This window comes from Xiphophorus hellerii, chromosome 4 (genome assembly GCF_003331165.1).
Source record: "Xiphophorus hellerii strain 12219 chromosome 4, Xiphophorus_hellerii-4.1, whole genome shotgun sequence".
NCBI classification, from domain to species: Eukaryota; Metazoa; Chordata; class Actinopteri; order Cyprinodontiformes; family Poeciliidae; genus Xiphophorus; species Xiphophorus hellerii.
This window is the reverse complement of record NC_045675.1, coordinates 23,599,559-23,627,365: the sequence shown is the minus strand read 5'-3', so window position 1 is coordinate 23,627,365 and position 27,807 is coordinate 23,599,559. Positions and strand designations below refer to the sequence as shown.

The 27,807-nt window shown below is 38.5% G+C and overlaps 2 protein-coding genes across 10 annotated transcripts in view; one reads left to right on the top strand and one right to left on the bottom strand.

The window, feature by feature from the left end:
- The window catches only part of cdkl5 (cyclin dependent kinase like 5), a 32,926-nt gene extending 29,987 nt beyond the window's left edge, over positions 1-2,939 (bottom strand). For 2 of the 6 annotated variants that reach the window (XM_032561558.1, XM_032561554.1), the window contains exon 1: positions 2,297-2,938. The gene's annotated coding sequence lies outside the window, so the exon portion shown is untranslated. Of the gene's footprint in view, positions 1-2,296 lie in introns of all 6 variants that reach the window. The other 4 variants (XM_032561553.1, XM_032561556.1, XM_032561555.1 and 1 more) reach the window with 3 other exon arrangements.
- A 966-nt stretch (positions 2,940-3,905) lies between these two features.
- On the top strand, positions 3,906-27,799 carry scml2 (Scm polycomb group protein like 2). 4 transcript variants are annotated; one of them, XM_032561560.1, is made up of 14 exons: positions 3,906-4,314; positions 8,180-8,231; positions 8,424-8,492; positions 8,860-8,930; positions 10,386-10,620; positions 11,052-11,140; positions 12,225-12,468; positions 20,605-20,918; positions 21,157-21,283; positions 22,539-22,745; positions 23,255-23,428; positions 24,327-24,578; positions 24,766-24,920; positions 25,963-27,799. In XM_032561560.1, exons 2-14 carry the CDS (start codon positions 8,210-8,212, stop codon positions 26,086-26,088), a joined length of 2,085 nt encoding a protein of 694 aa, XP_032417451.1. In that variant the 5' UTR covers positions 3,906-4,314; positions 8,180-8,209; the 3' UTR covers positions 26,089-27,799. The 4 variants fall into 4 exon arrangements, with proteins under 4 accessions (XP_032417451.1, XP_032417450.1, XP_032417452.1 ...); XM_032561559.1 differs by having other exon boundaries at positions 21,154-21,283; XM_032561561.1 differs by having other exon boundaries at positions 3,915-4,314; positions 21,154-21,283; positions 24,363-24,578.
- Positions 27,800-27,807: the final 8 nt, after the last annotated feature.

Below are 27,807 nucleotides of genomic sequence, written 5' to 3'. Positions count from 1 at the left end.
AATCCAAAAAACAAAACTGCAAGAAGGCACCTTAGAAAGCAGAGAATGGAAATTTGATCAAACAAAAGAAGCATATGATTTACTCAATTTACCATGAGAGCATTTTTTTGTGTTGAGATGAGATCTAGCTGGAATGAAACTGACTGGGACTAATAAAGGATGTGTTTGTTTTCCTGAGGTAAATCACAGAGATGAGTGTGTAATGAATTGTTGACGGATCTGTACAAAAGCTGTTAAAATACTAAATCAATAGAAGGGCTCCACTGACACTATTATCAACAATTTCCTCAGAGTCTAGAAGCTGCAGATAAACATGTCAAAAGTCTTAAATGCCACAAAAGAGATTCTAAGAAAAAATCTTTGGGGGGGAAAAAAACCCAAAGACAATCTGTTTTGAGTTGCACTACATTCAGAAACTGCATTTTGGAAAGATTGTATACACTTTTGAGCTTCTAGTCTTTTATGGCTGGACGTAGGGATGGCACCCATCCGAAGCGGGTGGGGATGGAAACTAAAGCATCGTTTATCCAAATCTCAGAGATTAATCACATGTAGGTGCACCCTTTGCTACTACAGTTTCAGCTCATCCATATCCTTCATGGAAAAATGGTCAAAAAATCCCATGAACACATGTTCCTAAACCTTCTGGATAGGCTATCCAAATGCATTCTTCCAAACGCAAACGCCAAAGGCATTCTGTTGAGTTGAGGTGAAGACTACATGTGCAGACCAGTCAAGTTCTTCCACAACAAATTTGCTCATCAATGTCTATAGAGATTCAGTTTTAATGCGGTGGGTACACGGGGGGGTTGAGAACTGTTCACACAGAGTCAGGAGCAAATAATTAAGAGTTCATTTCACTTGAACTAAAGAGAGAAACTCAACTCTAGTTTTTTTCTATTTAAGTCAATTTGACAGGAAATGATGTCTCAAGCCTCAACATTATCAGACAAACAAATCCAGTTTGTAACAACCAGCCCCAAACCATAGTCTCTTCCTCTCAAGAGAGAACATCTGACCCATTGCGGCCTCCTTGCAAAGAGGAAACAGAAACGTGTCAGTCATTGCCAGATCACATGTCTTCACTGCTCCAGAGTCTGGTGATCTCTGCATCTTTGCATTTTCTATTGCCTCTGAGTGGTTGGGTGAATATTTCTTGCAAGATAGTATATTTTCATAATATAAATAAACACTGACAAAACTGCAAAACAAAGATGACAAATACATTTTAAACTGAGAGTCTAACAGCAAATGTCTTTGGTTTAAGTGAAAAAAAAAAAAATCTTATTCCCATCATGCATCCGGGTTCTGTTGGAATACATTTTTCAATAATGCTGTGTGTCCAAAAAGCAGAGATGAGAAAATAATAACAGTTAAAATGGTTATTTGGTAATAAAATTTTTTTTCTAAACTAGAACCATTGAAGCTCCTTCCTGAATTGACTCAACTAGATTTGTAAAAAAGAAAAAAAAGAAAAAAGAAAGAAAATTTAGAAGAAGAAGAAAAGAAAACACTTTAATGTTGATTTGGCTCATGTGCCCGTGTGTGGGCGTTTTCCTATGCAGTGTGCAATCCACACATCTTAGGCTTTCCAGGGAAAAGAAATGAGATGTGGATGTGCAGGCCATCGGTGGAGGATATGGTGCTGAGGGGGAGGTAACAGACAAGTTGGAGCAACTTGAAATACATGAAGACCTGAACATTTTTTTTTTTAACCTAAAATGGTCAAGGACGTGTTTTAATGAGCTTTCTTGTTAAACTTAATGAATTAACCGGTAATGTCGAAAGAGACAGATAGAAAACCGAAGGGTGTGCTCGAAAAAGAAAAACGGAATAGGAACAAGTGAGTTTGAGTGTGCGTGAAATTAATAGCTTGGTTCGGGCGTCCGCGTGCACAAAGGAGTGTGCGCTTGCGCGTGACTGTGATGTGGATAGGAGGGAGAAGCTGGGAGGCTGGAGGATGGGAGGTGGTGAGAGGGGGGTGGTAGGATAGTAGCTAATGCTGCTCTGCTCTCTCTCTCTGCACCGAACTGCGTCTCTGCCGCCGCTGCGGAGCGGAGCGCAGCACCATTCCATCGCTGTCCACGCGTTTCTCAGCCTACACAGCAACCAGTGCATACATCATACAGAGCAGCCGGAGCCCGCTCACCACAGTGCAGCACAGCAATATACACTGACAGGGCTATAGAGCAACCCGCAAATCCACAAGAATGACATTCACTTCCAGCGCGCACAAAGGTGAAATAAATCAGATGGTAACGAAAAGCACTGGCGATCCAACCAAAGCAACGTTTACCTGCATATGCGATGTGTCGGCTGTGTGTGGAGGAAGCAGTGAGCATCATTCCCTGGGAAAGCGATTATGTGGGGAGGTGAAGAAACATCCTTTGGAGCGACAGGGGCGAGAAAAACGAACCACGGCCTGCGCGTCGTGACACGATCAAATGTCCTCCCCACTCCGGCTCTGGGGGCAGATAAGACCTGGATCCGCAGACATAACGTCGATGACGGAAGGGTCAGTGTACCATCAACAGTTCTTCGGAGGCTCCGCGTTCGTAGCCTCAGCATCAGCTGGGTATAGCAGCAAAATCGTCATTCCTGTGAGCGACGCAGCCGAGAGCCAATAGAAACGTGCGCGTTCCAGCAGTGCGCTTGCATCCACCGTGAACTGCGATCAGATAAAACTTTGATTAGATCCAGCGCAGCATCTGTTGAATGGAAAGTATTTTGGTTGCTACTCGCCTTCCTCTGGTCGCAGAACAACGGAATCAGGTCTGTCTGCAAGACCCACTGATTAACAATCTCTTCCTGCCTTCGATCCTTCCTCTCTCACCTCCGCCTCCCCTTCAGGATTGGACTAATTGGGGAATCAGAGGAGTTAGCAGAATTCCTCAGTGTCTCGACCTGTTTCATAACCAGGAGACGTATTTTTAATCTGCACCTTCATGTCAGACGGATGGCTGTGCAAAAAAACAACAACCAACAAACAAGCAAACAAACAAAAAAAGGAACTTATTCTGAAGGCCATGCAGTTTGACCTCTGCAACAAATTTTAGCTGAAATTGAAGGTGAAAACGGTCCTTCTTACTTACAATTACATTATCACACCAAAATGCAGATTTTTGATAAAGTATAAAAAAAGATGTAAAATGTTTTGACTGAAACAAAAAAAAACATAAATATTGGCTTTTTGCTACATTTACTTTTGTAATTTTGTACGTTTGAAACAAAACAGGAATTAATATTTTCTCTCTACGTAATTTCATTTGCAGGAAGAAAAATCAACAGAAAAAATTATATAAGAGTTCAACTTTGCAAATATAAGACATTTTTAAATATGACTGACACTTGTTATCAGAAAAAAAGATAATCAAAATACGTATGCATTACTATTAGTTTCAACAGCCATGATGACACCTTGCCTTTGGCTCCCTTCTGTGGAGAAGTCACGAAGAAGAGAAGATCCACAAGCAAACTTTCTCACTAACACTTAAAGCCACACAGAAATTTGAATGTGTTGAACATGAGGAAAATTTATTTTAATATGAATTAAAGAACAATACAGTCAGAATGCACTTTTATTGAACTTCAGATGACAACATGGACAAGAACATAGATATAGAATATATATGAAAGACTGAGAAGACCAAAATTGTTATGTAAATTGTATACAAAAGGTAACTAATAACACCATGACTATTTGCAGGTAAAAATTACCTACTTAAATACACATTAACAGTCTAAATAATAAGTTGAAAACAGAATCAGAATTCCTTTTACTGACATTGTGCGCAACAGAAAGCACAGCGAAATAATAATAATAAAAAAACATAATTACGTGTTTCATGTGATCAGAAATTGTTTGTTTTGGTGCAAGTTTGTTTTTTTTTTTCTTTCTTTTCTTTTTGGATCAGACAATAATTTAGCTGAAAAAGTTGGGTTCTCTACCGTCTGGTCAATTGGTCATTCATCTCCAAGCTGCTATTTATTACCGTCAGGAATGACGCTTGAACTTCCTCTGCATGCCAATCAGAGAGCGATTAAAAACATGAATGACATTCGTCTGCACGTGACCCCCCCACCGTCTGTGATGAAACGGAAACATGAGGACATTTCTGGTCCAACTAGAGCGACTAATTATTAATTCCCCTCCTGTGACCGCTGTTTTTTTTGTTTTTTGTTTTCCCCCGGAGCTCCGGTGGAAAAGATGAATTACAGCACTGCGTTGTGGACATGCGCGGAGCTGCAGCGAATATGGCGGCTTGCATTTGATGGAAAGTGAGGAGTCTCTCATCAAAACAGCCCGCTCTCACGGTTTGTACCGCTGCTATCTCATAAATAGTCTCATGGGCCGCAGGTGACGCGTCTCTGCCCGGGTTCTTTTCGCGGCTGCTGGCCGTACCCTGCTCCTTATCCCCGCGCACTGATAGATTGTTTATACTGTAGCTATTCTGTGCAGACGGACGGACGGAGAGAGAGAGAGAAAAGGGGGGCTTGGCGCTTTACTGTAGCTGCTCTGAACTCTGCAGATATCCCTTCGCTTTTTGATTGCTGGCTTCCTGCAGAGGCTTGCACTGAAACTAAGAGGGGGGGAAAAAAATAATAACCTCCCGCAGCATCAAGAACCACGCCGTAGCTGAAATGCAACGTTAGCAGTGTGTAGCCCGTGTAATGAGCGCCGTCCCGCCCACAAAATGTGCCCGTAAACCAAATGAAAATGCGTCACAGACTTTTCTTCACCTATATTTTGAGCCACCCTTTCTTCAGCTTTTTTTTTTTTTTTTTTTTTTTTTGCCGTTCCCAGGCAGTTAAAAATTAATTTAGACGTTTACTCTGATCAGTAACACGGGGCGTGCAATTACCTCAACATTTCATGGTATGATTCACGGCGAAATGGGCGTTTAAATAGTCCAAATGTGAACTCGTGGGGCTTCATAAGTTGTTTGATGTGATGTGATGCAGCGGCTCACACCCATCTCCAGGACCCGAGCAGCAGTAACATGAGCCTGCAGGCTCTCTGCCAGTCAGAGTCAACACCCACAGGGTCCAAACAGCGGGCTTCTTTCAGAGGATTTCACATCCCAGTTTTACTTTTTGTTTTTTTGTGTCGTTTAAGAAATAAAAGATATTCGGAAAAACAATTAGACAAAACGGCATCTAACAATTTCCTAAAAAGTCTTTAGACATAAAATTGTGCCAGCAAGAAATCGTTTGATCAAGTCAGTTTATCTAAATTACTTACTGATCTGAAGTATTTGCTTCAATAGTTTGTAGAAGTGTTACCATTGTTTCTGGTTAAGTAAAAATGTTGAAAGGTTGTGGCAGCAGTGCTTAGCTATTTTCTTTATTAGCTTTTTAAATTATGAATATTATTTTCGTTATTGTTATGAGGAACTCAGAAAGTGCTGCGTCTCTGTAATGCTGGTGAGATATTCTAAAACGTTTTAACGTTGTTAAAAACTCGCAGAATCATTTCCGTCCTTGATTTGTGCCAATGTTTTCAAATTAATTGACTAACTAATCTGTTTGCTTATGACAAAAACTTACTGTGTGATGGTGTTGTTTTTAGGTGGAAAAACGCACCAAAGTAATTTTGTAACATTCTTGTTGCATCGTCAATAACCCCTTAATAGAATATATAAATATATTGTCGTACTAAAAGATTATAATTTTTCTTACATGATCTGATAAATCAGAGAAATTTCACTATTGCATCTTTTCAGAGATTTTAGTTGATCCTTGTTGATCATTTTCAAAATAATTGAGGCAAGGAAAGAAGGGCCCTTTGTGCTGGTTTTTATTCAAAATAATATATTCTTTCTGCAAACATATTTTTGTGATCACATAAAGTTTAAGATGTCTTTTTGATCTTTATTTTCTCAACACCAGTTGTAGTAGTAGTTATTGGGTGAAAGCTAATTACAGTGAAAACAGTCTCACAATACAAAGTTTGCTCTTTAGTGTATTCTTTTTATAAATAAGTTAACCTTTGACTGGCTGTTTGGATTGAGGGATAAGCATCTTCCTTTAAAAGTTTTGTCTTCTTCCAACATTCATAAATGACCTATTGAAATTACATTATTCATTCATGTTATGACTAAAGTAGACATTTTAATGCTATTAATTAGCAACACTTAGAGTGTGTCTCTGCATTAAATGCTTCAGATTTTTTCCAATACTTGATAAAACGAGATGAAATAATAGCTGCCTCACTTTTCTGAAGTAAAGTTTTACATGAAATCAGGCCTTAGGCCACGTTTTAAGCCTTACCACAGTTTAGATTTTGTTAAACTTTACCCAAATCCCAGATCAATGTTAGAGCCAGTGGAAATGGGGGCAGTAAAAATTAAGTGCTTCCTGATCTGCAGGGCAGTTCAGTTTGACCCTCCTGGGTGAAGCACACAGACCAGAGCAAACACACACCGGGCTTTTTTTTCCCCAGAGAGCAGGAATCCTTTTCAAGTCCTCACATCCACACATCTTAATGGCTTTTTATGGTGGCTGGAGCTGCTTTATGATTCCTTCAGACTAAATGGGGTTCACTCTTCAGGAGGAAGGAAAGCTGTGCTGCAGTTCACAAGACTTTGCTTTCAAACTAACGGATCCGGTTCGTAGCAGCTATTTTGCTGCTATGGATTACATTTGTTGGGCTTCTTGAGTTGTTTATGGACTTTCCAGGGCATGCCGTTTTCATAAATCTAATTTAGACTTTTGTGACAACATTTCAGTTTAAACATTGCAGAAATGCTTTATTTAAACGTCTTCACTCCACTGCAGCAGCAGGAAAATATTAGCGTTGCTGCAGAGCTATTTGGGATGGAAGAATGCCGCAAAACCTGAATGGTGAGGACATGCAACATTTATTCTAGCCGAGTACGTTTTTAACTCTGTTTTTCTGTTGGCAAATTTTAGATGGTAGCTAGTGAATAACAAATTTGAAAAAGTAGATTAAAAAAAATGCTAGCTACTAATGCAGAGTTACAGGTTAAGGAGAGAAAAAGCAAAATCTACACAAATATAAAAACTTTTTGCTTTTATTCACAAATGTTCCTTTTTCCCGCCGCGTACAAACTCAATGAAGACCCAAAGGTAGCAAAAAACAAGGGCTGCAAATGGATAAACAAAAACAGAATAAAACAAATGGATCAACAGAATAAAACTAAAATAACCAGGAGGTTAACCGTAGAGTGGAGTTAAAGCTTAGAATAAATGTGCAACTTAATAAAGTCAGAAGTTTCTCCCAGATGTGACGTATGTAGAAAATTATTTTTACGTGCAATACATGATGCTCCCCACATTTACTGGCACAGATAGTTTACTTCTGCAAAAGGCCTTGAAATACGCAGATCTTGTGTTGCAGTAGCTGTGCCTAGTGTAGAAAAAAATGATGAACATATAGAGTAGTTTGTCTGAATGTTTTATCTCTCTCTCCATTTTTCTCAATGTGTGTACTGGAAAAACTAAGTTTGTCCCTGTTCCACTTGATTTAAATTTTTTGCTCTGACTGATGGAGAGCAGATTGAGGTTATTTAGATTCATACCACTTTGCTTGAATGGCACGTTGTCTCGCCATTTCTGTTTTGAAGAGTAAACCAAAGGAACATGCTGAAGAGGAACATGCACAAAATGCTTTTTTTTCCTTCTTTTTTTTTTTTTACATTTTAGCTTTAGGAATTGCTTGGGTTGAAACTAATTGTAATGCTGGTGACTTAAAATGAAAACTCTTGACATTTTTTTTCTGTACCTAATCTCTAATCGTAAAAAGAAATCAAAACCAAAATAAATCATAAATATTTTTACGAGGCAGGTCACTGTCATGTCAGCGTGATAATGTCACTAGCGTTACATTATAAGCCTATTTTTCTCAACACTCGTTATGCTGAACACAAAGAATGAAGTAATACAGCAGATGATGAGTGCTGTGATTTTTTTTAAATAGAAAATTTGCCATTCAGTTACTGAACTTCCAACACTTTGATTTCTGTCCTAATATTTACATGTAATTTTGACAATCTAACGTAAAACAGTGATGTTTGGATGAAATCAGATCAAAGGGTTCAGATGTAATCAAATCCAGAACTTGTTTAAACTTATGATTTATTCTGAAATATTTTTAAATTCAGGTTACTTTAGCGTTGTGATAACAATTACAGGTTGTTTTTTTCCTGTTTCTTGTTAGGTTTCTGTTTAGCCCTCTTGCCTGGTCATCATGGGACGGACACCACAAAGAGGTACGAGTACGTTGTTCTCGGGTTGTCCGGTCAGAGATCTTTCAGGATTTTACCCCAATCCGAATCTTAGACGCATCACAGAGAGTGCCTACCATTTCAATAATGTCGTTGGTGTTTAATGTTTACGACGCGGTCAAAATGTTGCCGCTCTGTCGTGTTGTTCTCATCGTTGGATTATTGTTTTGATTTCAGATCCAAAAGAGGAGAAGAAGGAGAGGCGGAGCAGCATCACAGCAGGCTCTGCCCTCGACAAATCAAACGGTCAGATATTCTGCTTTTCATTGTTGAACTTTTCAGTAAGACTCAAGTGTTAATGCCTTATTGAGTGGTTTTCTTAAATTGCTTTTTGGAAAACTGAAAAATAAGCTACCGCGAAACTGCTTAGAATTAGCCGCTGTGCTTTCATTTAAATCTTAAGCCGCTATTTATTGAGTCTTTGAGCAATTTAATTACATATTTTGTAAAGTTTTTTATTAGCTGTGTATCCACTGATGGTGTTTTATTTAACAGCAGTTGATTAATGGCTTAATTTTTATTATTTTTCTTGCGTTTATCTGTTTAGCTATTCATAATGTACTTCCAAGTAAGAAGCTATTAATCAGTTTACTGCCCTTATCTTTGTTAACAGAACCGTTTAGCTGGGAAGACTATCTGAGAGAAACCTCATCTGTTGCAGCATCACCTTCTTGCTTCAAACAGGTAGCTGATCTTCACAGTAAGATGCATTTTTGCTCTGTTATTCCTTCAATCCCCAAAAACTATCTCTTTATTTTACTACATCGTTCCCTTCATGTTTGTAGCTGTTCTGTTTTCTAAGTCAGTGTTGCGTCGATGCTGCTGCTGCTTAACGGACACTTTGAATGTCCTGTAGTCAATTTTATAAGCAAAGGTTAAAAACTATAACAGCTGCTTATTGTCAGGCAGTTCTTGTCTCAAAATGATCACATTAGCAAGAACAACTTCTTGAAATCAACTGTGTTATTAAATGACCACATACAATACTACAGAAAGTATACAAGAGTGATATGTTAGCATACGATTTAGAAACAAGTAACGACTGAATATCATTCCAGTGGAGATGCATTAATACTGGCACATACTGTAAAAGAAAAAAATGTTTTGCTTTTTACTGGCAGAGAAAATCAACCTCTTGTATTGTCAAGTATGACAACAATATATATATTGGCAAAAATCTGTCATTTTTTGCCTTATTTTGCCTTGACTGGTCATTGGATGGTTAAATAGTAGAAGGTCTGACTTTTTTCTTGTTTGTTGATTTATTTGGTCCTTAAGCAAATTAAAGTTCAGCGGACTCTTTGATGCACTTCAATAGAGGTCAGGGACTATTGTTATGCTTTTGATGGAGGAATCAACATGAAGGGCTGATTAACCAATCAGAATTGGACTTGTGGCAAAAAGATATGCCAATTTAAACAGTTAATAAAAACAATGGTTGATATTATTTTCCTTTAACAGCTCAAGACAAACCAAGTCTTTTATTGCAGCCAGAATATATCCTCATCTCTGGGGTTGCTTTCATGTTCAGAGTTTTTTTTTAGATATTATTACTTTACTTAATAAAATAATTGGTTCACATTTAAGGTTTAACATCTTATTCCACATTTAGGGTAGAATTAATCATACACATCAAGAGTGTTTTAACGATTTTAGATTTTTTTTTCATTAGTAAAATAAAAATAAAGTCAGTCATATAAGAGGAACAACTGGCATGCATTGTCAGGTTAACAAAAAAGTTTTGAACTTATATAAAAATCAGATGTTACCTCTGTTCCACCTATATATAAATCAATGTTCTTGTGGGCCATAAATCTACCACGAACATTTTGAAGCGACCTGGAGAAAACTATTACAATAGGAGAATAGTTAAAGTGTAATCCCTTTATTTTCTGTTGGATTCAAAGCTACGACCTATTTTATGTAACCTGCTGCACAGTTTCCTTTTCCTTTACAAGCCAATCTTTGCTATGTTTATTTTCAGAAATAAAACAATTTTTTTTAAAGGAAAATAAAAAAAAACTGACAAAATCAGCAAGTCAGACCAATTCTGTTCAGTAAAAATCTGTTTTATATTGCAGCCATATGAACAGAGAGACCAGTTAAAAGGCCTGACGGTGTCTTTTTGTCTCTCTGCAGTCTAGAATCCCCCCTTCCAATGATTTCAAAGCTGGTATGAAGCTTGAGGCTCGAGACCCTCGCAACTCTAACTCGGTGTGCATCGCCACGGTGATGGGCATGATGGGGACTCGCCTGCGACTACGGCTGGATGGCAGCGACAACACTAATGACTTCTGGCGGCTTGTGGACTCTTCGGACATCCAGCCAATAGGAACTTGTGAAAGGACTGGAGACATGCTGCAGCCGCCCCTCGGTGAGCGTCTTTAACCACGAGGGCTCACAGCTGGTAACCAGTAGAAATTGTATAAAATCATAACAATAGTTTAGCTTTGATTTGAGCTGCAAAACATGTGACGTACATTAGAGAGATTTGGAAGGAAAATTGGACTTTTTACTTTTCAACACTTTCTTTTCTTTAGTTTTAAGTTAATGTTTATTTTGAAAAACATATGTGTTGGGTTGAGTAATTGCAGAATTCAACTTAACTGAACATGTAAAAGATAAAACAGAATCACAGCAGGGATACTGTTAGCCATCCTGCATAGTTTGCTTTGGCAGTTTTGTCCTTTACACGTGATTTTACTCACTCCCTGGTTTCTCCGTTAGAAAGGCCCTTGAATACACTTGAAAAATTCCCAACAGGATTCAGAAGTGGTGACTGTTTGGTATCTACTGCACATTCAGGTTTCAGGATGAATGCATCCTCATGGCCCATGTTTCTCCTGCGGACGCTAAGCGGTGCAGAGATAGCCCCCGCCTCTGCTTTTAAGAAGGTAAGAAGGCAACCTAAAAAACACTTAACTTGTAGAATGGTCTCATCCATGTGTCACATAGGATGATTCAATCTCGGATTCAGTTAGTGGTCTGACCTGAAGTTAGGAGATTCACAAAGATTTCTGTAAAATATATTTGAACAAGGTGCTTATCATTTTATAGAGATTGATTTTCAAATGAAGCCTCTGTTAGACAAAGACTTGTTTTTCTTTGTATAGAAAATACAGGGAGATATTTATCAATCAAAAACAGCACCTGTAAAAGTATATCACTATTTCACATTTTGTTATGTTACTACTGCAAACCTCAATGTTTTAGAGTTACATCAACACAAATGAGTGCATAATTGGGATGTTATTAGAACAAAAATCTGAAAAGCATGGTGTGCTTTTGCCTTCATCCCCCTTCGTGTTAATAACACCCTTAAAACAAAACTCAGTTAGGTTATAAAACAATACCAGTCCACAAAGCACTCTTTCCATTATCTGAAAATGGAAAGAGTATGACACAAATGTAAACCTGCCAAGACAAAACTGTCCACCTAAACTCACTGGCTGGACAAGGAGAGCAGAGAAGCAGCCAAGAGGAACGGCAGAAATCGAATCCTTAAGTTGGAGAATCTGTTGACAGGATAGATATTGGTTATGAACACTCTACATATCTGTCCGTTGTGGAAGAGGAGCAAAAATGGTTTCTTTCTTTGTTTCTTTCTTTCTTTCTTTGTTTCTTTCTTTGTTTGTTTCTTTCTTTCTTTCTTTCTTTCTTTCTTTCTTTCTTTCTTTCTTTCTTTCCTTCTCTCTTTCTTGCTTTCTTTCTTACTTCCTTACCTACCTACCTACCCACCCATAGCGTGCGGTTTGTTACAAACCATGACTTTAGATTACTCTCAGAGCAATCTGATGGGCTTGAGATATTGCCCTTGACTTGCAGCTGAACATATTCAATTAGAAGTGTGGGATATACATGGATTTCACACTTAAAAACATCTTAGAATAATACATCAATTTTTCCAATTCGCAGTTATGCACTACATTGTGTCATAACATAACATTGTTCCCATGTTTTCATATTTTGTTGTGTTAGGAGCCAGCCAGCGCAGATAAAAACTACTTCCACCCCGGCATGAAGCTGGAGGCTGTGGACAGGAAAAACCCCTACCTGATCTGTCCCGCCACGGTGGGAGAGGTCCGAGGCCTTGAGATTTTTGTAATGTTTGATGGCTGGCGAGGTGCCTTCGACTACTGGTGCCCCTTCGACTCCAGAGACATCTTCCCTGTTGGTTGGTGTGCCCTGACGAAGCACAGCTTACAGCCACCAGGAAACTTCTGTAAGCATTGCTTTTCGCTGTTTTCTTAATCGAACTTTTAAATAGACTTCTCATGAGTTAGGTAAATCTTTCATCTGTTCATAGAAAATTTAACTTGAATAAAGAATCTTTCATTTTCCAGCTATAGATTTTCACTTTCAATTCAGCTTTACTTACCTCACATAGGTGTAGAGAAAAGGACAAATACTCAATTCCTGTTTATCTTGTCTGATATGAAAGTTCATTCTTAATTATTCAAGATTAATTCAGATTTTACAAATACTATCCTAATAGAAGACATGATGGTTTTCTGTCTTTCTTTGGTCTTTTGATTATTGGTTGTGAACAGGCAGGGTTTTTTGTTAATTCACCACTAGAGGGCATCAGATGTTAAATTCTTGTATTTGAAAGTTGTCTATTTAGTGAATTAGCAAGAAGGAGATGAAATCCACACTGAGTTGCTTAAAGAATAAAGTCTTATGTTACAGATTACAGTTTTTTTTATTATGTATTTCTGAACTTGCCAGCTGGTTGCTTACCATTTCTTGACATCATTATGGATTCAACAAAGCTTGTGCCAGTCCTTCAGTGTATGCATTTAGTCATGAACATGGTAAAAATCAAAATGTCCTCTTTTTATTTTGTAATCCATATTGTGTCTTTGTTAAGCACTCAGATGGCATAAAATGTGTAACATGTGATGATAAAATATTAAAAATGCAAGATATATTTAAAGAAATTTAACACATTGTATAAATTATATTCATTGTATTTATAAGCGGAATTTGTGTAAAGTAATTTCAAATTTAGCTTCGTTTCTAGCACGACAGATTTTCTCTTAATCCAGGGACAACAGATGAAAAGTAATTAGTTCTGGTGCCTTATTAGAGTAATGTTAATTAATGTGCATTGTCCCTGCCAATTAATATAATAAATTTCACGTGACATATTATACCCTTTTAAAAGTACAAAAATGAATCACCAACAATATAATCAAATTGTGGCTTAAATTTTGCCTACTAAAAACCTGAATAATGTGAGATGAATAATGGATCCTTCATTAAATATCCAGAAACACGGAGAATAATTCAGAAGCACATTTAGGTCACTCAAACTGGAGACTGTAAAAAATATTGAATCTATGTACTTCTGAATCAGTTGACATTAAACAAACGTGTTGTCTTCGGTACGGGTCAAAACTTAAAAGCTTCGTGAAAAAAAATTACAATTACAACAAAGAATAATGATAATCGGAAGAACACTTCTGTTTTTTTTTTTTTAACAAGCAGGTGAAAAAGTGAGGGCTGTGTGGAGGTGTTAATGGGCTGATAATTAACTTTGCATACGAGAGAAGAAGTGAGAGACAATGCAATTACTCCTTCTTTATCTGGCTTTCATTTAGTTCATCCTTTTGACCCCGATACTTGTATTTTCCTTCACAAAACCAAAACATGCCAAGACCACGTGAAATGAGTTTTACAAACAATATCTTGCTATAGTCATGCAGTTTTTTGGTAATGCATAAAAATCGCATAATAGTGTTTTGTGAATAATGTATGAATGCATGTCTAGGTGTAACACAAAGGCTCCACTCCTCTTTGTTTATAACAGTAGAAACCAATGTGAATGTCACTTTTTGGCTCCAAATGCTTGGAAAATATTTTCTTTTCAAACTTTCAATTTAGACAGCATATAAATACTAGGTTTTCAACTAGTGAGAATGGATAGAAAAACAAAGGGGTGACTGACATGTCTTAATTTGAATAAGATTCAAACCCAAAGAATAAAATCGATATATTTTTTATATATGCACATAACATAATAGGGTTTTGCTCCTGCTTATGATTTCCTTTTTAAATACTAGAGGGCTCAATATTTGTTTGAAGATTCTGGTGAACATATATTTAAAAAGTCAGTAGAAATCTGACACTTCCTTTTTTTGCCATTTAAGACGCAGATTAAGATGTCATTCGAGGGTCTTTCCCGCATTGTCCCAGAGCCTGGGTGATATCCGACTTGGTCAGCTCCCAAAGGAGGACCCAGCCATCTTTCATCAGAAACCGCCTGAATAGTCTAGGGTTACACTGAGATGGACCCCTCCTGGGTCTTTGCCGTATGTGTGTGTGTGTTTGTGTCTCTTTTTCTGAGGAGAATCCTTCTTATGTGTGCATAACTCCAGGAGTTTTCATTCATTTCTATCACGACCCTCCTGATCCAGTTTAACCTTTTACCCCCTCTCCCCCCCCGCCCCTCTCCTAAAGCTTAAACCATCCCCCACCCTGTCTTGGAGTCCCGCCGGTAACCTCTCCACACCCTAACAAACACACACATGTTCTCCCCCTCCCCCAGAGGATTACTTAGAAGCAGGTGACTGATGCAGACTGTCGATATGGCAAACAGATAACATTAATAAATAGCTCAACTTCCCCCTTCCTCACCCAGTTTTCCTTTCCTTTACTCGCTCTACCCTTCCCCTACCCCTATGCAAATTCACCAGCACCCCTACCCCGCCTCACCCTCCTTCTGCTCATTCATTGGTGAGGGAAGCTTTGCAGCCCCGTCAGCCAGCAGCCCGAGGAGCAGCGTGGGCTTTGTTGTGGGTTTTCTGCCGGGAGAAGAGAGACAGGGAGAGAAGCAGCTAATAAAGACACCGAAAGTAGACAATGAAGTGCAGATGAAGCGGCCGCTGGAGAAATAGAAGCATCGTCTGAAAGAAACAGAGCGGTGACAAAGACAAATCAGGAAGCAGGGACTTTTATTGCCAAAGACATTACTAACCAGTACTCCAGTGCACTGAAGTTCTGCTTTTTTCTTTTTCTTTCTTTTTTTGCATTTCCTGGTGAGTGGCGTCAGTTTGTTCTATTGCATAATTGTAGGAAAAACTTTTTACCTGGCTTTATGTTTTACTTTTTGAAATTTAATGTTTTGTCAACTCACATAATCGCACAGTTGTCATTAATAGCTGTTTTATGGCAGTTTACCATTGTCGATTTGGTGAGATTGGAGGGGTGTAGTGATTTTTATTTAACTAACACTGCAACTTTATTTTAGAGGGGGAAAGTCTCCGAAGAGACAAATTCGTGATCAAAACTAATACATGTTTGGTTACTGTTTTGAAGAAAAACAAGAAATGGAAATAAGTTAATCTGTTGTTCAGGTAAAGACAATAATCTTCCTTGTTGAATTTATCAATCATTGTTGATTCTTCAAATTATTATCAGGAAACTTGTATGAAATAGGGGAGCGGGGTGAGAAGGTTTCCCAGCAATGGTGGCTCTATTTAAGTTTGGAGCTTCATGTGTTTCTAATCATGTCTTTGTTAGTGTGCAGCTGGCTTAGGAAACAATCAATGACTATTGGGGTTTGTCTTTATGTTTTTATGAAGAGTTAACTATTTCATTAAGTGTGGTTGTGTTCAGGTGAAGAGTTAAACAAGCAATTCATTCTGTGTTTCAGTGTTCGATGAAGCTGGACGATGTGTGCACGAACAGATTTTGTTGTTCATGCTTTGCAGCTTGAAGCCATTTGTGTAACTTCCCTTCTCTGCTTTTTTTACATGCAGTTACACACCTGAAGTCTCAGAGTGGTGTGAATCAGTCAAAAGAGCAGCCTGTATATTTATATTTGACGTGTGTGCGGGGGCGTGCGCGTGTGTGTGTGTGGTTTGTAAGCTTAATTAGATGAGAAAGAACTCTGTGAAGCCCCTCCCCAGGACTCCAGACTGCAGACACACTTCTTTAGCGGCGCCACTTGTACACACTCTTACACACACACACACACCCCCACACCCACATACACCCCAACTTGCATACACAACCATATTTCCTCAGGCTAGGGTTTTACACAGGTCATCGGGTCGAGTTGGAATTATATACTCATGATCAGTACCATATGTCCCTGCTTCATTGTAGTGTAGACATGCCATTCATGGTTTGCTCAGATTTATTTCTGTTTTTTTTTTTTTTATTGCTTTCTCTGATGAACTAGTCATTATTTTTGGGGTTCCAGTTTGTTAGATGATGCAAGACATTAACATCTAAGTATAATATATGCAGTCATGTGAAAAAGGTCATTCAAAGGAATTGTTCTCTTATGTTTCTGATCTTGTCTCAGTAAAATCTCAGTACAATAAAGTGATTTGAGTGCACTAATCAGCAAAAAATGAATCATGTTTCAGTCATTAAGCATCATTATTATAACTGATGTCATTGGTTGTTTGGTGTCAGCTTGGTATGGGAACCTCACAGCTAAAGTGTAATCTAAACGGGCTCGTCTGTTGCATGCAGACTTGAAAGTGAAAGGATGAACTCCCAGCAGACGATTTCTGAGCAGTCTGTCCTTAGGCAGGAACCGAAGACAAATTATTCTTTGTGCAGAATACAATCTCTCGTGATCTGTTACATAATATCAAGTTCTGCAAATGTGACCAGTTTAAAGACTCGTGGAAAACTTTGCTGTAGGCAAGCATTATTGCTGTTGTTTGTCTTGTACTTTTGCTGGCAATAAATTCTCTTCAATTCTACAAAAAAGTTGGGATTTTGGCTAAAGTAACTTCAGTGAGAAGCTTCTTATAGCCATCTATTAGTCTTTGACGAAGATCTGAGGAAGGTTTGCCTCACTCCTCACTTTCAGCTGTGAGGCACTTGAGGGTTTTCCTGCATCTAAATTTTATAAGTATATTTCCTACAACGCTTTCTAGTTTCACCTTTTCTCGTGTTAACACAATTACTTGGTGGCTGTTTTGCCAAGTCCAGTGCTGCTTCAGCTTAATGTTTTACAGATGGTCTCTGATATTATTCGTGCAGTTTTGGATTCTTTGATATCGAGCTGGTCAGGTTCTGCTGGAGCAAAATATTCTCAAACTCAACACTTCCACCTTCATGCTTCACATTTGGAATGAGGTGTCCTGCTTGCAAACCCTCGATGAAAGTTAAACTTGTGCAGTCTCTTTGTGATTGTACAGCTATGACAGTCACCAGATGCTTCGATAGATCCTGGAATGACAATTAAGGGATTTTGGAAATTTCTTTTAGGATCCTGTGGTTTGTTCTTTGAATGTGCTTGGAAGACAAGAGCTGGACATGTGGTAGTTTTCTTGAATGTTCTCCACCGTTTTCTGTTCTGTGAGAAGGTTTAATTTAATCCCCTTTAAAAGAGGGTTGGGCAATATAACAAAAATATAGCATGATTTCTTATTGTCAAATCAAAATCACAATTTTATTTCAATGTGCCTATAAGAATTCATTACTTCTAAAAAAGCTTCTTTAGACATATTCTAATGCGTTTTCAAAACTTGTCTACTCTATCGACATTTATTAAGTTTGTTGTCAAGAGCTGAAGTGCATGTTTTCTTTTTGACTTTCAAAACTAAACGGCAACAATCGTGTAAATTCTTTTTTACCACCTTGAAACTATATATCATGAGTATTGTTCAAAAACTCATCAGATTTATAACTTAGTATTGATAGCAGTAGTAATCATAATATTTTTAATAATTATATCACACTCGCACCAACACATTCAGGTTGTCTACTTGATTAAATAATATCTGTCAGTGATAAATTACAGCCTGCAGCCTCAACACATAATCCACGCAGCATTCAGATTGTTTGGCTTTGATGAGAGAGAGGATACTGTAGGAGGTTTTAATTAGCTTTATGATATTTAGAGTTCAGGGCGCTTCATTCCTGGTAAGATTTGCCGTGTTGATGCTAGATAGAGACCTTAAGCTACATTTTATTGTCTTAAATACAATGCTATCAGTCCAATAAATCTGACGACATGGAAACCACTTAGATAGGCAAATTAAAACATTGTGAAGATAGCAAACATCCAGGCCACTGTTTACTTACTCCTTATTGGCCACAAGGCTGCTACTAGCAGCTGGAAAATAGGATTGGTCCTGTAGTTTCCCTCTATATATAATGAGGACAAAACATCTTCAAAAAACAGGGAAATATGAAAAATATGACCTTTAATAAAACAACATATAGAAAAGCATTTAAGCCAAGGGGAATTTTTTTGAATAGATTTTCATTTGTAACACTTTTAATTTCACCAGCATGCATTATAGAAAACTAGATTTTTCTAAATCTCAGGCTGATTAGCCAAACTTAAAATCGGTCCTTGAATTCATTCACAGGGAAAACTGCAACAACATTCAGGTCAGATGTATTCTTAGGAAATATAATGTAGGTTGGGAAGCTAAAGAAAAAGGAGTCAATCACAACAATAGAGAGGATGCAATTTAGAGGTAATATCACAATCTATCCACTGTGGCAGTTTTGTCAACAAGTTTTAATCCTTCGTGATTTTCTATCAGCATATGGCTCCACATGTATGAATGTTTCAGGTTATTCAGATTATTGAGCTACCAGAAAATAATAGTTGTGAAATTCTTTGAGGAAAACATGGAAACATTATACATTTTTTTTATTTTTATTTGGAGCTTCATTCAGTTTTTACTAATCCTTTCTGCCATTTTGTTTTGAGCAGTGAAATATTTTCTGGTCATATAATTTTTCCATTTTATTTTATGGTCATACTGTAAATGATATTTCTTCCTAAAAGTTTGATGATTTGCTTAGTGAAAACCCCATAGCTGTACAGTAGAGCAGGAACTAGATGATGAATTAGATCTGATAATGTCAGTGTTTGATAAAAGTCATATTTTAGCAGATTTTCTTTGAAAGGTGTTGTCATAGGGAAGAGTGCAATCTGTTTTGCATAAATGTGATTATAAACTAATATATGAAGGAATAAGACATTAATCACAGCTATGGAAATGGTATGATGGGCTGTCACATTAGGTGAATATATTACAGGGGAAGATCAGAGAAGGCATTCCAACCCAGATTTATTTGCTGAATTAAAACCCACTGTCTGTCACTCTTCAAACATTTTAATGCGCTTTGGGAGAGTTTTGCAGCTTCTAGTATGATGTGTGTAAATAAGGCGGCCAGCTCTCTGCGTTCGGGGTGCATCGCTGTGCTTCTCTAAACATGTTTTCTGTGACCCGTCCATTACAAGCGAGTGAGCGTTTGCTCCTTAAAACAAGACACTGTTGTATTGTGAGCCCACTCTCACTCATTTTCCAATTAAGCAGCTTTCACTGCTCCCCTCGCAGCCCCTCTGAGAGTACTGTAAAGACTCCATAGTTACTCTATATTGCTTCAGTCAAGGAGGCTCTGATGAAAGCTTTGCCCCCTCGAGAGAGTCAGTGTGCGCTTTCAGACCCCCATTCTCACCAAGCACCACATTGTTATTGAAATTCGAGATGGTTATCTTTCTCTTTTCCACTCTCATTTTGCTCTGTCTTGGCCACGTTCACTACGATGATTATGTGATTGTATCACAGTGTCAAGCTGAAGCTAATGATGTCAAAAAGGGGCGGCGCCTGTGTTTTCTTTTTTCTAACACCCTCTTTGTCCTTTCCTGCTATATTGATGTAAATATATCATATCTATCAAATATGATATGCTACATTTTTGTTTGTGTGCAGATGTTAAAGTGTAAACATGCCTCCAAAAAACTCGCATAACTTTTTTTAAAAACATGAAATAGGAAACATTTAATCTTAGTGTAACTTTAGAAATTAGAAATGATGCAGTATTTAGTATTGCAATATTACTTATTATTAACATTTTATATTATAGGATATAAGTCAATTTCAGTGAAGCTGGAGGCTGAACGGTTGTTATCTTTCCCCTCCGAAGATCACATACAAAAGCTGAATTAATTCACCTTTATTCAATTTGTAATCCTAAACACTAAAGGCAGATTGAAATATTGCTAATATAGATAGTTTTAATTTGATATTTACATTTGAGTACTACAATTTTTGTTTTTATTTTCTGGTAAGATATAGAGTCACATAGTTGGTTCACTGTTCTCCATGCAGAGAATCCAGCAGTGCAATGATTGAGAATGATTAATTAGGTTCTCACAGCATGTTGATTTAATGTTTGTATTTGTGATGCAAAACACCAGACTGACAGACAATCTACAAAGAAATCAGAAAACAAATCTTTTGACTATCAGTAGACTAACACTACTTGATATTGTGATGAGAACACTGTTGATTAATTTTAGTGTTGTGTCTGTGTGGAAATCTTACTTTATTCCATCTCTGTCCCACTGGATCCCCGTTTTTCTCAGTTACTCTTCCTGGTGCACTTCTCGCTCCGGTTTCTTCCACATCTGCAACACGTCGCTCCTCTTTCAACTCCTCCTCATCCTCGACCTCCATGCAGACCTCATACCGACTGCCAAATCCCCTGCCACCCCTCCCCGTCCGCAAGGGTGTCCGAGGTCGCCGTCCAAAATCCCAGACCATTGCTTTGCTGAAAGCAGCGGCTGAGGCGGCGGCGGCGGCGGCAGCGGCCGTGAATGGAGCACCGCAGAGCCCAGTGACTGAGACTTCACTGGCCCCCAGACCACACAAGAAGAGAGGACCGAAGCCTAAAGGCAAGGTGAGATGTCACAAGATATTTAATCTGTCCTGCAATGGAAAAACAACCCCGTCATGTTTTTTTTATGCAGTCTTGCAGAGATAAACAGCACAACATCTGAACTATATAAGTGTCTGTATTATCTGCAGCGCCATACATGTGTAGGAGAGATTCAACATGCCAATAATAACCTACATGGAGCCAATTGAAGCTCACAGAAATTTAATCAAAATTGCTTGTTTGCTTTTTGCTCCAGAAGAAACCTCTGATGGGGCAATCCCCAGGCTCATCTCCAGTTACTACCCCGCCTCCAGAGATCAAACTGAACCCCAGCCACGTCTCTGTGGACAGCAACCTCAGCAACGGCTCAAATGTAATTTGCACAGGTGAATAACAAATTAAGCTGATTCCAGTGAACAATTTGTGGCTATAGATATGAATGTATAGATAAGGTTATCAAAAGTCGGTAACCATAAAAAAAAGCAATGTGATTCAATTTATTAAAAAAAATTAAAAATTGGTGTGTCGTGTATTGAAATAAAGGTATGTCTAAATCAAAAACAGATTTTCTTTAAAAAACAAATAATCAGTTCACTTAGAGACAGCCAATCAATGTTTTTACAAAACAAGTATAACAAAGAGGGCCCAGCGATGGGAGAGGTCTGGTTCCTTTGTAGGGTAGCTAGCGCCAGATGGAGACCCTCAGTGAGTAAATAATCTGACAGTCCTCAGGTCACTGCCAACTCTGAAACCTCAGGGCAAAATTCTGAGGCCTGGTGGCATCTCAAGCAAGCAGCTGCCACCTTGCCTTCATTACTTTACACTGTGATGGATCTAAAACATAATTGTAACCCATGCATAGCTAATGAGTTCATCAACTATTTTATGTTTAACAAAAGAAAATGTAACTAATTCAACTCCACATTTGGACTAATCACAAACTTGAAAGTCTAAAGACCTATTTTTTTGGTTTCCGTAAAGTAAAATTATGGCGTAATATCAACCAAAGCAAAAGGCAGTCTGTGTTTTACTCCGGCTTGGCTTATTTTTAACCACTTGTGTCGTTGTGCTAAACCTGACAAACAAAAAAAAACAATGTAGGTCGGGACAAGATTTGGTGAGTGGCAAGTTAGGTTACAAAGGTACAAAACCACAGGAAACAATTGCATGTATTTAACAAATAAATGCATCTTCCTACTTTGACAATGTCATTAATTGGACAGTTTGATTTTTATGACCTATAAAATAATACAAAACCAGCACACACTGGAATACCACTAGCAAAAAAGAATTGGCATTTTCTTTTGATTTAACAAATCAACCATGCTTGTCCAACATGAAGCCTTATGGCTAATATTATATAATCCTCTTAGTTAAGCATGGCAGTGGCAGCATCGTAGTGGGCGACAGCTGCAGTGCTATGTAAATTAGGACAGAATGAATGAAGCTAAATGGCAAAAAAAAAAAATAAATAAACAACACTCCCTTGTAATCCAGTGAATAAAATGTCAAATCACTTACAAATATCAACATTATCCCAAAGCATTTTTAATTCTGCCAAAAATCCTTAACTTTTCCCTGTGAACTCTGAACCCTGTTAACCCTGTTTTCTAATGTTTCTCTTGGTTTGTGTTGCTGCAGTGTGTGTCTATGTCAACAAACATGGCAACTATGGCCCACATCTAGATCGAAAACTGGTCCAGCAGCTGCCGGACCACTTTGGTCCAGCTCCGGTCAACGCAGTCCTTCAGCAGGCTGTTCAGGCCTGTGTGGACTGTACGTATCAGCCCTCGGTGCTGTTGTCCTTTCTACAGAGCCAGTCCCACTCGGGAGGAGAGGTCATTAGAGGTAAATGCAGGGAAAAGGCACATATTTATGCAAAGCTAGTCAACTTCTACCTGTAGTTTCATAGTTTTCTAAACTTTTTCTTAGCCAAAAAATACCTAATTAATATCACAATAAAGCAGTTCTGTCAGTTTTTAAGTACATGTTCAGATTGGTCAGAAAGGCAGAATAGGACTAACAAAACATTGTTTCTGTAGCAGGAGCTCATGTCAGAACCGTTTGTGTAATCTGAACTGACGTGCGTCTAACCTGGTTTGGGATCCAGGGATTCAGTCTTCCTCCAGGGAAAGCTGTGGACGGCATTAGGAGGGGGTGGGCTTTAATTTGTGCTGGCTTGGCTTGGGTGGGAGGGCGTCATGCCGTGTGGAACGGGTGAAAACTAACGTCTTATAAAGGGAGGGTGCTAACCCTGAGCCATCTGCTGTTTTGTTTAGCGGTGAATGCATATTATGCATGTGCGTGTGTGAATTCAGTATGTACACCCAGTGATCGGTGCTCTGCTCTGCCCTCAGTTTGCTCAGAGCATGGCATTCGCTATGTGAAGTTGCCCTCGGCCTCCAGTGCGTCGTCTGTGTTGCGGTTCTTGGAAAACATGTGCCAACACCTGGAGAGCGACAGTCTTTTCAGCTCGCAGCCCTTTAACCCCTACAGCAACAGCACACGCTTCTACAACAGAACCAAGTCAGGTGGGGGGATTTCCTTCAGTCTCTGAAAGTAAATAGTAATTTGAGTGATAAGCTGTTTGTCTGGAATACATTTGCAATCGTTGCCATTCTTAAAACTTTCTAAGCTTGGTGTTCCGCTTTCATAAAATCATACAATTCATAAAAACATTACTCACATAAATTTAAAACAAGATCTGTGCTGTTGTTTCAGGAATACTTACCAGTATTAATACATTTAAATATATACAGTACAGACCAAAAGTTTGGACACACCTTTTAATTCAATGAGTTTCCTTTATTTTCATGACTATTGACATTGTAGATTCACACTGAAGGCATCAAAACTATGAATAACACATGTGGAAATATGCACTAAACAAAAAAGTGTAAAACAACTGAAAATACCCCTTATATTCTAGTTTCTTCAAAGTAGCAACCTTTTGCTGTGATTACTGCTTTGCACACACACTGCATTTTCTTGATGAGCTTCAAGAGGTAGTCACCTGAAATGGTTTTCACTTCATAGGTGTGCCCTGTCAGGTTAATAAGTGGGATTTATTGCCTTATAAATAGTCATGAAAATAAAGAAAACCCATTTTAATTAGAAGGTGTGTCCAAACTTTTGGTCTGTACTGTATATTTATGTAATTGAAGCGAAAGAATGCATTGTTTTGTTACTTAGACTATTTTTGATCGGTTGGACGGTAGCCTTCAATTTGTATTATAGAAGCTACAGCGAAACCATGACTTCATCAGACACAGCAGTAACCAAGCTCTCACCTTGGGGGGAAGAATTGTGTTGTCTACATAAAACTCACACAGTGAATTTAACATCTTTAATTCACTTCTAACCATACTACCATTTAATGAGTCCAGTATGAGCTGCTCTCACTAAACATGCATCACATTGCCTCTGAAGTTCATGGAGTATGTGCCGCGTCGTGTCTTGGAACAGAACCACTGTCCATCACTGAGAACGGCGTTTCCAATGACAATCCAACAAAGGACCCCACACCTGCCCCTCGGCCCCTTCACAACACACTGGACTACAGAGCAGCAAAGAGGGAGCGGCCGTGTTATCCTGGACACACACAAACACCACCGCCCCTTCGGCGAGTCAGCTCCAACCCCCCCGAGCTTGGTCCTGTAAATACACACAGACGAGTGGAAGGTAGGTTTTAAAATGCACACAACCAAACACTGTTTTGAACTGCTTTTTTATGTGAAGCTTTAATTCTCTATAAATGTGCGAGATCTTCATGTAGATTTCGAAACGCCATTGTACCAGAGCTCCTATCCATTTGTAAAAGTAAAAGGGCTTTACTTTGACTAGGCTGTCTTCCTCTCACATTCTACAGCAGCTAGCTCAACAACAGGTCCAGATCACATGAAACAGGACAGAGAGACTTCAGGGAACAACGCTTCCTCCTGGTCAGTTGATGAGGTCATAAGATTTGTCCAAGAGGCGGATCCACAAACTCTTGGTCCGCATGTCGACCTGTTCAGGAAACATGTGAGTATTTCTGTCAAATTAACAGATGTCTTGATGCATGCTTTAGACTGCAACAGGTGTGGTGCCAGCCACATGGAAGATATCTGATTTTGTTTCTGATGAACCACTTCTGTGTTGATTTGACCATACATTTCGGATCACTATCCTTCAGAGAGATCCAATAATGAAAACTTTTAAGTTTGCTGGTGGAGGGGCGTGCTGTGGTGGCGCAGGGGGTTAACACGCCCCACGTTTGGAGGCCTTAGTCCTCGACGTGGACGTCGCGGGTTCGACTCCCGGTCCCGACGACCTTTGCCGCATGTCTTCCCCCCTCTCCTCACCCACCTTCCTGTCTGCCTACTGTTGAAAAAATACGAGCCACTAGCGCCGCAAAAACTCTTCGGAGAAAAAAAAAGGAAAAAAAAAAAAAAAAAAGTTTGCTGGTGGAGTCCACCACTAAGTTGCCTGACGGTTCTAAATTTCATTAAGTCAAATATTCTAGCAACAGTTCCGGGGCCTTTGGAAGAGAAAAAGGCTCAAAGAAGACAGTAAAGTCCACTTGTGTTTTCAGCACATTTGTTAAATTAAAACTCAATCTTGGTCTCATTTGACCAAAAGCATGTGGCTCCGGTTATGGACGCAGTAGAGTTTAGATAACTTTACAATGAAATGCTTCAGTAGCATGATTTGAAGTGAACACCTTTGTCAAATCATACAAAGTTGGTTGAACCACTTTTATTAAGAACAATAATTTTTTTGCATATATAGTGTTTTCCTCCTCTGAACAGCGTCCTTCTGCAATGAAAGAGTCATTCTCTCAAGGCTTATTTAACTGCTTGTGCAAATGATCGCTCCGATTTTCTTGTATCGGTTGCAATGCTACCCTCCTACATTGTCGTCATCTCAATTGTCTGCAATACAACAAATCAGATATTTGTGTATGTTTGAGTGTCCAAAAACATGAACATTTTGGCTATGAAGTTTAGAAGCAAGTAGAGTATATTTCTGTCATGAGAACCTTTGTAATCCTGAGTCTGCTGACGACACGCTATCCTCTCTGCAGGAGATCGACGGCAAGGCTCTGATGCTGCTGCGCAGTGATGTCATTATGAAGTACATGGGACTGAAGCTGGGTCCGGCTCTTAAACTGTGTCATCACATCGAGAAGCTGAGACAGACCAAACATTGAATGATGATGCTGATGATGAAGATGAGACTGTTTTGTCAATGGTACCCAAACCTTCTTGTCAATTTGCAGGAATGTTTTGCGGTATAAATCCGATAAGGACACCGAGGCCATGTTCTGGTACTTTTTGGGAATACTGGGTTTTAGTAACAGGAACATAGTTTCTGCATAAATAGTGTGAATCATATGAACTGAGGCTGAAAAAAACACAATTCCTCCTACTTTTATTATTTATCTATAATGAAATTATTTAGTATATTTTCAAGCAAAATTTAGTCTTTCAGTGTAGGAAAATGCATAGAAGACACAATTATAGAAAAGTAAATACCAGTTTGAAAACTGTTATTTCCATTTTAAGCTGATAATTTCTAAACTATTATCACCAGTCAGGAAGCAAAGCTTGTGTAGGAAGTTGAACCTATGCTCTGCAGCAGTTCGTATCTGACTCCATAGCATAGACATCGGTTTTGCTTTATGTATTTTTTTGCCTTATTATGAGTAAATGAAGGCCATTTTTCTGAATCCCAATAAGTCTAACTTTACATTTCTACTTTTAGCTGGTAAAAACCAGTACACAGATCTCAATTTAAAACTAGAGATAACGCACAAACAACTGGAAACATTAGTCTAAGTGCTGACAGTAAATATTTTGTTTTGCTTCAGGCAATGAGGTTTCTGAAAGCCTGTTTTAAAACGGATAGCTCAACGTTGTTTATGCATGCTGCAGGATGTATGAGCACGGAGGCTGTAACAGGGACTGAACAACGAGAGCACCTCAGTTATGGGAATTGAAAGGGTTTAATCCTGACAAAAATGTTTGCTGAAGTCAATCGTTACGGTATAGTTTTATTGACAAAGATTATGTATTAAGATTGGTAGAGTGGAGACTGATTTGATTCAGAAAGTGGCAGTCTTGTACAAAATGCCTTCCTGAGTTATAGAACTACAATGGTCTGCATGCTGGATGACATTTGTGCTGGTCAGCCTCATCTTGACTGCTGACAGTCAAGCACACACTCAAAACCAAGACTTTAAGTGACTGAAATACTCCTTAAGTGTTTTGATATTAACATAAAAAGTGCATCATTTATAGTAAAGTCTGATTTCTGTGGAGGATGTACAGCAACCAGACTTGCTCTACCTGAACATAATGGAGAAATAGTTTTGTACAAAAGTTAAATTAACAAGTAGGTTGTTTGTTATTTTGTATCATTTTGTACTGTAACAAAGTGTATCCACCTGTATCAAGTGTAACCATTTTTCTTTTGTAGCCTGAATAGTGTTTTGTGTGACCATCAAATATCTACCTGCAGAGTAATGAGGTGTTTGAGTAAATATTCTCTTGTTTCAAAGTGTTGATCTGTTTTTGAAGGCAGAAATACTTATTTTCTGAACATTTCAGAATCATTTGCTAACCAAACCGTGTCTGCATTTTCACATTGTCAGTCTCCTGTAGTGGCAACAAGTTGATACTTGAGGCCGTGTTGCTTTAATGTGAAACTCAGGTTTTAGTGAGGGTTTTCTCTTAGAAGATGTTTTACATGATAACATTTTGTGTTCAGTTCTGCAGCATCATTTTCATTATGTTTATTTGTAATGCCTATGTATTGCTCTGTAGCAGTTCTTGTGTACCAACACAAATTTTCTACTGTATCACAAGTGTGTTTAATATGTCTACTATGCATTCACACAATTAAACATTTGTTTATATTACGATTTTGT

What these genes read in the sequence shown, in the direction of transcription:
- scml2 (XM_032561559.1), top strand. Translation starts at nt 8,210, where the DNA reads ATGGGACGGACACCACAAAGAG. An exon ending in CACCTTCTTGCTTCAAACAG is followed by an intron (nt 8,931 to 10,385) that starts GTAGCTGATCTT and finishes GTCTCTCTGCAG; the next exon opens with TCTAGAATCCCCCCTTCCAA. An exon ending in GACCGAAGCCTAAAGGCAAG is followed by an intron (nt 20,919 to 21,153) that starts GTGAGATGTCAC and finishes TTTTTGCTCCAG; the next exon opens with AAGAAACCTCTGATGGGGCA.